Source organism: Pinus tabuliformis, chromosome 2_1 (genome assembly GCF_031772625.1).
Source record: "Pinus tabuliformis cultivar Carrire ecotype Pingquan chromosome 2_1, CPIR1, whole genome shotgun sequence".
In the NCBI taxonomy this organism is placed as follows: Eukaryota; Viridiplantae; Streptophyta; class Pinopsida; order Pinales; family Pinaceae; genus Pinus; species Pinus tabuliformis.
This window is the reverse complement of record NC_142299.1, coordinates 285,299,962-285,310,511: the sequence shown is the minus strand read 5'-3', so window position 1 is coordinate 285,310,511 and position 10,550 is coordinate 285,299,962. Positions and strand designations below refer to the sequence as shown.

Sequence of the window (10,550 nt, the reverse complement as noted above, 5' to 3'; positions counted from 1 at the left end):
AAACTATGGAACAAAATGGAAGAGTTGGGTATCCCAGATGAGTATAGAGCAACAATTCATAGACTGCATGAGAAGCTTAGAACTAAAATCAGAACAAGTGAAGGAATGTCCGGATGTTTTTGTAGTGATATTGGTGTTAAACATGGATTTCCTTTATCCCCCACCTTTTTTCGGTTTATATATTGATAAGCTGGAAGCTTGGTTAAGCAAAGCGAATGGAGAAGGGGTTCATCTAGCAAGCTATGTGGTAAAGTTGCTTCTATACACATATGATCTTATTCTAATCTCAAAAACAACACATGGATTAAGAGAACACTTAAAGGCCTTAGAACACTTTTGTCAAGAGGTTGGGATGCAAGTGAACATTAACAAGACCAAAATCATTAAGTAGAAAATACAAACCAAACACTTTTCTTTTCGAAGGTAGCCCTCTCAAGATAGTGAAAGAATACAAATATCTTAGGATTGACTTCCACCATAAGCTCAGTTGGGAGACTTGTAGGGTGAAAAGAATTTAGGGAGGATGGAGAGCCTCATACTTACTCCAAAATAGGTGCAGAAAAGCTGAACTTTGGGATTGGAAAACCAAGAAAACCCTTTTTGGTTTGTTGGTTACGTTGGTTGTTCTCTACAGTTGTGAGGTATGGGGAAATAACATGTCAACTTGTAGTTGGAGACAATTAGAAAGAATACAAAAACAACTAATTACTAACAATCTCAAAGTTAAAGCCACAATCTCGTACGAAATCCTTTTGGCTGAAGCAGGTACTTTCCCATTGGAGGCAACAACGATAACCATGTTAATAAGCTATTTAAAGAAGGCTAAAAGCATGGATAAATGGAAGAGGAATTAGATCGTAGGAAGAAAACTTGGATGAAGCAAAACAAAAAGTGGTTGAGTAAGTGGGATATCAAGCTGCATGAATGTCCTAGCACCAACGAAGAAATAAAAAAAAATTGTGATGGAAAAATTTAGGACTGCCATGTGGACTAATCACAATGGACGTAAAAAAGCATACTACATCAAAGAGTTCAATCCAACTTGTGACCATGGGGAGAAAACATATTTAGGGGCAGCTATTAAAGGAAAAGCAAGGGTGCTAGTGGCACAGTTGAGGATAGGGTCACATCACCTTAGATGTGAGACTGGTAGGTGGAAGATTCCCAAGGAAGTTTGGGAAGAGAGAACTTGCATTTTCTGCGATAAGGGTGTGGTGGAGACGGAATGACACTTTGTCTTGAATGATAAGGGTATGGTGGAGACGGAATGACACTTTGTCTTGAATTGTACAGCCTATGAAGATGTCCACAGTGAATATGAAAACAATCTAAACACTGACAACATACACCATCTATTGTACAAAAATAAGATCAATTAGATTTCTTTGACGACTCCTCGTCAAGACTCATAAACGTAATTAAAAATCATTCATTCATTGTATATATTTGTCGTATCATTCATTCATTGTATATGTGCTCTTTTTCTATTTTATTTTTTTATCTAAACCCATGCGATAACGAAAGGAGCCTCTCATCGCGTTAATATTCCCACCGCATTCAACCAAAGCACGAAGGTGTGCTGCTAAAACACCATACAAATGGCCATTATGGGCTTTATACCCGGAATCGAGTGATTTCACTAGAAACGTGTTCGTTCGGAACAACCGATGAAATATGGGCATTCGGAGCGACCATTGATTCAATAATTGCAAATCTCGTGAAGCAGCTTTAAGCTTTTATATTATTGTAAGAAGAGAAATGGCGACCAGGGCAGCTGCGGAAGACAAAGCCAGAGATTCAGGGAGTTTATATCACCAGCCTACTATTAAACCAGGCCTCGGTTCCTCTCGCTGTCCCCGTTGCTTCTCGCCCATCCCCAGTGATTCGGTACCTTAAACCCTAAACCTTGCCCATGTTTATTTCTATGTTCTTTTATTTCTAATCTCCGTAAAAATTGAATGACTTTTTGGTATTTTTTCGCGTGCTTTACATTTTACTATTTAAACTAGCAGTCACATTTGTTTTCAACCGCGAATTTAATGCCAAAGGATCATTACCATCCCAATTCACAATTCAGTAAAATCATTGAACATGACTGGACTTAAGAATTATGAGTTGGCTGATAGAGAGTTCAACAAAGTGAAATATATATCTCACACAATTAGCTTGTTTTAAATGCACTCTGTTTAATAAAATTGAATCCGAATTTGAGTACCATTAATGATTGTCATATTTGGAACTCTGACTAAAGGGCATGCAATATTATTTTCATCTACATGATTCGAAAATTATCTGTACGCCCTTCTTCCAGATCGATACAGAGGGTTCGTGCCGAGCACAGTGTAAACCTTTGCCTGAAAATTTTTGAGCCGAGCAAAGTGAATAAGAGCGGCTATATAATATCCCAGGGCGCAGCTCAATTGATGATCGCCATGATATGAATGAAACGAAAGAATTGTGTAAACAAAGAGATTTAAGTTCAAATCCTTGTGGGTCAAGTCAACAAAAGCTCAAGAGGCAGAACTTACTTGGCAATGGCAGGATAAAATAATATGCAAAAACATAAGGTTCAAAATTCAAATCCCCTGAGTCAAGCCAACAAAAAAAACAACAACGTATACATAATGGGGAACTTCATCATAATATCACTGTCATAATTGCGTTCTGCAGTATTTTGGGAATAAGTATGATGTTTTGTGTCATCCACAAGCGGCATTAATTAGCTTATATAATTAGTTTCGGAGTAAAGGAGTTTGTGGTTTTTGTAAAGAAATAGGAGTATATTTACTTTAAAGGAACGAGATTAGTAATATGTCAAACAAGGTGATGGATGGCAACATCGTTGACAGCTGCTCGACTACTGGGCTACAAGTCCCTTCGTGATGGGCATCCTTAACATTTCTATACAAAGGCGTGGATTGCTATCTCTGACACCTTCCACACGCTACACTTGGGCTTAAGCCCTATAGACATCTTGAGCCTAGCTACTTTTATAGCAGGCTAGGAATTGAACATAGGACCTGCTCCCAGTCCATGGGCTGCTTTAACCCTGAACTACATGCCCCTTGGTTTGATCTAAAGGTGCTGATTACAACCTCCAACAGGTCGCAATACAATCACGGCAAAGTTCACTGGTCTATAAAATGTCATTGATTCTGTCATTTGTGTTTACCTTGCACAATGATTTTGCTAGATTTCTACAGGAATTGCAACTTGCACATGATTTGAACTCATCTACATTTATTCTATTGTCATTTTCTGCAATCTTTTACCCAGTTGCTACAATCTGTTGCTATTATTAGCTTTGAATATGCGTGCTTTATTATATCTACTTTTGGTAACATTCCAGGCTATCTAATTGTTTCTATTAACAGTGGAAACAAAATATGGCATCGTGATATGGGGACCAAACATCATAAGTTGTTTGAAATGTTGTTCCAAGTTTTTGTTGATTCTCATGGCTGAAGTTGCATTTAATGTTAATTATTAATATTAGGATGATTCTGAGTTCTCCCTTATGTAATTTAACATTTGCATCAGATTAATGGTATCCAATCATTTGTATCAAGCTTGTGGCACCATGCGAAATCATCATCTTCTAACTTGTTCTCATTTGTTTTTATTGGAAAAATTCTAGGGTTATAGGCATGGTTTTCGGTTACATATTCACTATTTGTTGAGACAATGTTAGAGCTGAGCATTTTACACGTATAGAAAGCAGTAGTTACTAATAAAAACTTTTCAATATGGCAACACAAGCTTTGGTTCTTCATGATATCACCAAAGGCAGTTTTGCTATTTTTCCTGTATATCGTTTTGCTTCTCCCATTACCATGTCTTTTTACTTGTTCCATAGTAATTTCTAGATTTTATACATTGAACTTCTTACCTCATTATGCTATGCCCCCATCACCAATCATGATTAAAGAGGTTATTAGGTAGAAAGCTTTGTTTGCATCCTCATTCCTCAACACAATACTCCTTAACACCTTCACTACAATTCTCAAAACCATAAATTATCTTGATGGGGTGGACATAATTACCATCCAACAAATTACAACACATAAGAAGTTAGAACCCCGTACCTTAAACCATAAGTGTCCTCAAATTGAGATTTCCTTATATTGCCATGCTCCCTAGTGATATCACCTTGTACCTTTAGTGTAGTCTAGGTGATGTGATTCCCTTTAGTTTTAAATGGATGACAAGTGCATAAGAAAATGGGGTTAGTTCAAACATACTTGAGAACTTTAGGTTTAGGCCTTTAGATCTTTTCAGGAAAAAATCAATTAAGCGTTTTGAGAGAATTCACAAACCTTTGTGATTCTATTCTTGTTGGTTAGAAATGTGGTCAACTCCTGGGTGAGGGGCTCAATGGGATTTAAACCCAAGTGTTTAAATCCTTGGATCATCCTTAACCTCCCTGGTGTGTCTGTCTCTAAGAGTACTAGTGTGGAAAGAGAGAGGGAGAAAAACTTCCAAGATAAAAGATCATGATGCAAGGAAACCTAAGAATAAGTAATTTGGTAAATTGAAATGTCATTAGCTGAAGGAAGATTAAATGTATTATTGATTTTCCCATTATCTAAATCTATGGTTGAAAAGCCCATGGAAATGTGGTATAGTGGCAAGCGCTAAGGTTATCGGGCTCGTATTAATGTGGAGTCCAAGATTGAAACCCCTCAAGGGGGTGTAAATGAGGCTAGATGCAATTCTTGGGTGACTTTGAGGGCATAGATACACTCATAGCATGACAACTTAGACAAAGAGATTCTGTAAGAAGTGTTTCACAAAACAAAAAATATATGGTTCCCACTCTTACAACATACAATGGGAAATTGTCACCAACAAAAAGTTGTTGGGTAATACAATCATCAATGTTAGAAAACAAAGTCCTATTGTTTTGCGTACGACGAGAGGTTCCTAAATCTAAATGAGTGATTCAATAAATTGAAAGCAAATTCTTTAACAAGGAAGAAACATAAAATACATTATTGTTTTGCCCATTATCTAAATCTATGGTTGCAAAGCACATGGATGTTTTCTAGTGGCAAGAAATGAGACAATCCCCTAGGTGCAAACCTTGTCTTAATACGGAGTCTCAAGTGTAAACCCTCAAAGTGGTTGAGATGAGGCTAGATGCAAGTCCTAGGTGACTTTGATGGCATGGATATGCCTCTCATAGTGCTATAGCCTAGCTAAAGAAATTCTATGAGAAGTATTTCTATGGTTCCTCCTCTTACAACATTCAATGGGGAATTCTCACCAACAAAAAATTGTTGTGTAGTATATTCATCAATGCTAGAAAACGAAGTCCTATTGTTGGGCATATGATAAGAGTCTCATGGGTCTATAAAATCTACTCATGATCAATAATAAATGTTGCAATTGAAAGTGCATGAGTTTTAGAAGTAGCAAAGGAAGAAGAATTAGAGGAAGAGTCTAACTGGGTGTTGAATTTCTCCATTAATGCCTCTAATGCTTGTATCTTATTTTGATAATAAAGTATCAAGATGCCCAACCTTGCTGCAAATGAAAAAGTTTGAGTAAGCTTCTTCTCCTTTGATTTTGCTCCTTTGTTAGAATTTCGAGGAGGAGGAATTAAAGTGGACTTTGGTTTGCTTCTTGAAAGGCTTGTTACCCTTGCTATTTTGAATCATCGAGGCTCTCTATTTGGGGCCTACATCAAGAGCACCCCTTGTATAGGATCAAAGGACTAATTTTCTTTGAGATTTAAATGCAATGATCCAAGTGAGGACACTAACCCAAATCAACCTAGGGAAATAAATGGTCTCGTGGCTAGGGCTTGTTATATCTCAGGATTACACCATCAGATTTGCTTCAAACTTGGACAACCTCTTAAGCAAACTCCAGCGTTGTAGTGGACCAAAATTCAAGGGCTTTTAATGGCTACAAGGAATTTCATTTGATACCCTAGGTGACCCTCTAGGGTTAGGCTTAGAATTGAGAAAAGTGGAGAAAAGAGAGATAAATTTGACCACCAAAGGGATGCGAGGATTAGTGCCTTGCTTCTTGGGCTTAATGGAGTCAAGATACACATAGATCGAGAATTTTCGTGAGCTAAGGAGCCCTAATTGACCTTCGCTAGCCTTTCCAAGGGCAACAACTAGGTTATTAGGGATTTATACTTCAAATTTGCAAAGGAGATAAAGTTTCGAGGTCTTTCAACCTAAGAGGTGCCTCTAGGAACATTCACCCAATCCCTCAAAGAGCAACACATGAAATAAATAACTTATTCAAGGTTTCTAGAAGAATTTCGCTTTACTTTTAACCCATACAAGAATAATGATAACAATAACATGCATTAGACAAGTAAGATAACAATAATAGCATTAAAAGTTCACTTACATGAGAGCAAGAGTATATCCATTCATCAACTTCACATTAGAAAGAAGCTCCAAAGACAATAGCGAAAATCCAAACATCACAGTGCATCAAGAAAGCTCCAAAAATTTCATCCCAGCAATAAGTGCGAAAATCTCTCAAGAGATACTAATCCAATCCAAGTGATGATGAGAGGAATGAGCCTCTCATCTATTTATACAATCCAATAGGGAATTCGAATGGGCTAGTTTGCATAATTTAGCCCCAAATAATAAAATAATGTACAATAGTGATATAACTTGGTGACAAGCTCACCAAGATAGCTCCAAAATAGAAAGATAAGCCTCTCAAGAGGGAAAAATAGTAAACGTAATGAGTCGTTGGGCCATTGAGAAGGCCTAGTGGAGTCCAAGGTGTGCCAAGGTGAGAGGATAAGACTCCAAATAGAGTGAATAAGGGATTGGCCCCTTGATATCCAAGCAAGCCACATGTTGTGTGCCCAAGTGGGTGTGGGGGCACAATGACATCCTCATGGGTCTCCAAGTGGATCAATGATGCCTATAAATCATCAATAAGGGCTAGGATGATGACATTGTTGGGTTGTGTTATATTCTTTCCATGATTAGCCCACGTAGTGAACTGGGGGGTTAGAGAGGGGGCGGAGCCCCCCCTTCGTTGCGCCGATTGCGCAGCGGGAGGTCACAGGGGGGGCGACAACCCCCCTTGTATGGGGGGTTTGAGGGGGCAGTGCCCCGAGATTTTTTTTTTGGACCCTATATTAGGTTGGGCGGACCTACCTATGGTTTTGTGCATGATTTCGGTCCATGGTTTTGGACGCGATGGTTTTCGGTCCATGGTATTGGATGCTTCGGCATGTATAAATATGTATTGTAACATTGAAATGAACATAATGAAAAATCAAGCTGGTAGTCTCGGTTTTGGGATCCAAGGGAAAATCTCTGTGTATATGTGTTTTATGTGTTATGCTTTTGCATTGTTTATTTTCTATGTTTTAGAATTCGTATGCAAGTAATTTCTGTATGGAGTTAAAACCTACATTTGGTATCAGAGATGTTTTGGCTTCAAGGGGACGCCTTTGTTGCTGACGGGTTTCGCTTGGGCATGTGGTAGACCCTGTTCAGTGGGAAATCTGCGAGATCTATTCTAGTGGTGAAAGAAGATGGTGAGCAGTGGAAAGATAGAGATCGAGAAATTTAATGGTCAGAGTTTTGAGTTATGGAAGCTCAAGATGGAGGATCTGTTGGTGGATAAAGATCAGTGGATCATGGTAGATCCAGGTACTAAACCAACAGGAGTGTTCGATGAAGAATGGAAGAAGTTGGATCGGAAGACAAAGAGCACAACACGATTGTGTGTTTCAGATTCAGTATTGCTGAATGTATCAGGGGAAGCTACGACGAAGGCTTTGTGGGACAAGTTAGGGACTTTGTACCAATTTAAGTCTCTGGTGAATAAATTGTTCCTACAATAAAAGTTGTATAACTTGAGGATGAAAGATGGAGATTCGGTGATAGAGCATCTGAATGCATCTAATACTGTGGTAAGTCAGTTATTGTCTGTTGATATTAAAATTTCAGATGAAGATAAGTGCATTAGTTTGTTGTGTTCTCTACCAGATTCGCGGGATAGTCTGGTTGTTGCAATAGGTAGCAATGCGACTACCTTGCAGTTTGATGAAAGTCTCATCCTTGTTGATGGAGGAGATGAGATAGAAAAATATGGAGAGCCAGAATGGTGATGCCTTGTCTGTACGAGGACGGTCCCAGAACAGAAACAAAAATAAGTCATCAAGTGGGAGATCTAAATCTAGAGGGAGATCTAAATCTCCAGGAAAACCTGTAAAGGTGGTGTGCTGGAAATGCAGAAAGGAAGGGCACTACAAAAGGGACTGTAAATCTAAAGCTTCTGATAAAAGAAAGGCATCTAATGATGCTCCTTCTGCAGAGGTGAAAACTACCTCAGATGAAGGTGGGGATGTGTACTTGGCTTCTTCAAGTACACATGTAGATCATGAGACATGGTTGATTGACTCAGGCGCATTCTTTCACTTCACTCCCCATAGAGAGTGGTTCTGCGAGTATGAGAAATACGATGGTGGTGATGTCTTCTTAGCGGATGATAGGAAGGCTAGAATCGTTGGTCGCGGAAAAGTAAAGTTGAAGTTGCAAGGTGGAAGGGTTAAAACACTTCCGGGTGTTCTGCATATTCCTCCATTGGCCAGAAATCTGATTTCTATAAGCAAGCTGGATGATGTAGGTGTAAAAACAATGTTCGAGAAGGATACCTGCAAGATGGTTCGGGGAGCATTGGTATTGATGCGGTGAATTCGGATTGGAACTTTGTACAAGCTGCAAAGTAACACTGTTGTTGATGGGTGCAATAGTTCTGTGGTTCCTGAAAGTGGAGCAGAAAATCTAGTGGTCTCTGGAGAGAAGACCATGCTGTGGCATCAAAGGCTTGGACATATTGGAGAGAAGGGCCTTCGAATACTTCATGGTAAAGGTATGAGTAATATCTCTCTAGATTTTGATTTTTGTGAAAATTGTGTATATGGGAAGCAGAATCGGGTGAGTTTCCCCTTTGGTGGTAAGAGGGTGAAACAGATATTAGAACTTGTGCATAGTGATGTGTTTGGACCTGTGAAAGTTCCATCACTGGGTAAGCCTGTGTACTATGTATCATTTATAGATGACTTCTCAAGGAATTTTTTTTAAGAAGAAATCTGAAGTCTTTGACAGGTTTATAGAATTCAAGGCTCTGGTGGAAAACCAGACATAGAAGCAAATAAAGGTGTTGAGGACAAATAACGGTGGAGAGTTTTGTAGTAAGGAATTTGAAGAATTCTGTAAGAAGTGTGGTATAGCACGACAAAAGACTACTCCATATACACCTCAGCAAAATGGAGTTGCAGAAAAAATGAATAAGATGTTGATGGAAAGGGCAAGAAGCATGCTCAGTGGTGCCGGGTTAGGATAGGAATTCTGGGCAGAGGCGGTGGAGACATCATGTTACCTGGTCAACAAATCACCTTTATCATTGTTGGAGAATAAGACTCCATAAGAGGTATGGACTGGTAATAAACCCGCTCTTTCACATCTGAGGGTATTTGGATGTGATGCATATGTACATGTTCCAAAGGAGAAACGAACTAAGTTGGATAGTAAATCTGAAAAGTGCATTTTTATTGGGTATAAGGATGGTTTAAAGGGTTATAAGCTTTGGAACCCAGTAACAAGGAAGGTCGTGTACAACCGAGATGTGGTGTTCAGAGAGGTGAAAGATGTTATTAAACATGAGTCTAATCAAAGGAACCTGAGAAGATAGAGTTTGAGCTAAAGGAGGGAGAATTAGACTCTACAGCAGAGGAGGAATCAGACGATGAAGAGCCACAAACTCCGGGTGTGAGAAGATCAGTTCGAGAAAAAAGGCAGCCAGAAAGGTATAGTCCATCTGCTTTCTGTTCAAATTTTGCTTTATCTATTACTGATGATGATCCCAGAACTGTGAAGGAAGTAGTAGATTCGGAGGATGGAAAACTCTGGAAAGAGGCCATGGTTGATGAAATGGCATCTTTGCACAAAAATGAGGCTTGGGATCTGGTGGAGTTGCCGGCTGGAAGGAAACCCATTGGCAACAAATGGGTGTTCAAGAAGAGGACAAATGCACAAGGAAAGGTGGAGAAATACAAGGCTCGGTTGGTAGCAAAAGGTTATTCCCAAGTGCCAGGAATTGATTTTGGTGACATTTTTTCTTTTGTTGCCAAGGTAACTTCTATTAGATTACTTTTATCTGTTGCTGCTGCTTTTGATTTTGAGGTAGAACAGATGGATGTGAAGACAACATTTCTTCACGGGGATCTGGAAGAGGAGATCTACATGAAGCAACCTGAAGGCTTTGCGGTGAAGTAAGAAAGAACTGGTATGCAAGTTAAAGAAGTCTCTGTATGGGTTAAAACAGTCACCAAGGATGTGGTATCAGAAATTTGATACATTTATACGGCGACTTGACTTCACCAGAAGCAAAGCAGATCACTGTGTGTATTTTGAATTAATTGGTGACCGTGTTATTTATTTGGTCTTGCATGTGGATGATATGTTGCTAGTTGGAAATGACAAAGACATTATTCAGGATTTGAAGACCCAATTGTCCTCCAAATTCGACATGAAAGATCTTGGTGCTGCAAA

General features: G+C 39.0%; 1 protein-coding gene across 6 annotated transcripts in view; it reads left to right on the top strand.

Moving 5' to 3' along the window:
• The first annotated feature begins 1,493 nt into the window (after positions 1–1,493).
• LOC149199891 (uncharacterized) overlaps positions 1,494–10,550 on the top strand; it is a 184,731-nt gene continuing 175,674 nt past the window's right edge. For 2 of the 6 annotated variants that reach the window (XM_089402547.1, XM_089402548.1), the window contains exon 1: positions 1,494–1,887. In XM_089402547.1, the coding sequence (XP_089258673.1) occupies positions 1,759–1,887 (129 nt within the window). In that variant the 5' untranslated portion in view covers positions 1,494–1,758. The remainder of the gene's footprint in view (positions 1,888–10,550) is intronic. The other 4 variants (XM_089402550.1, XM_089402551.1, XM_089402546.1 and 1 more) reach the window with 3 other exon arrangements.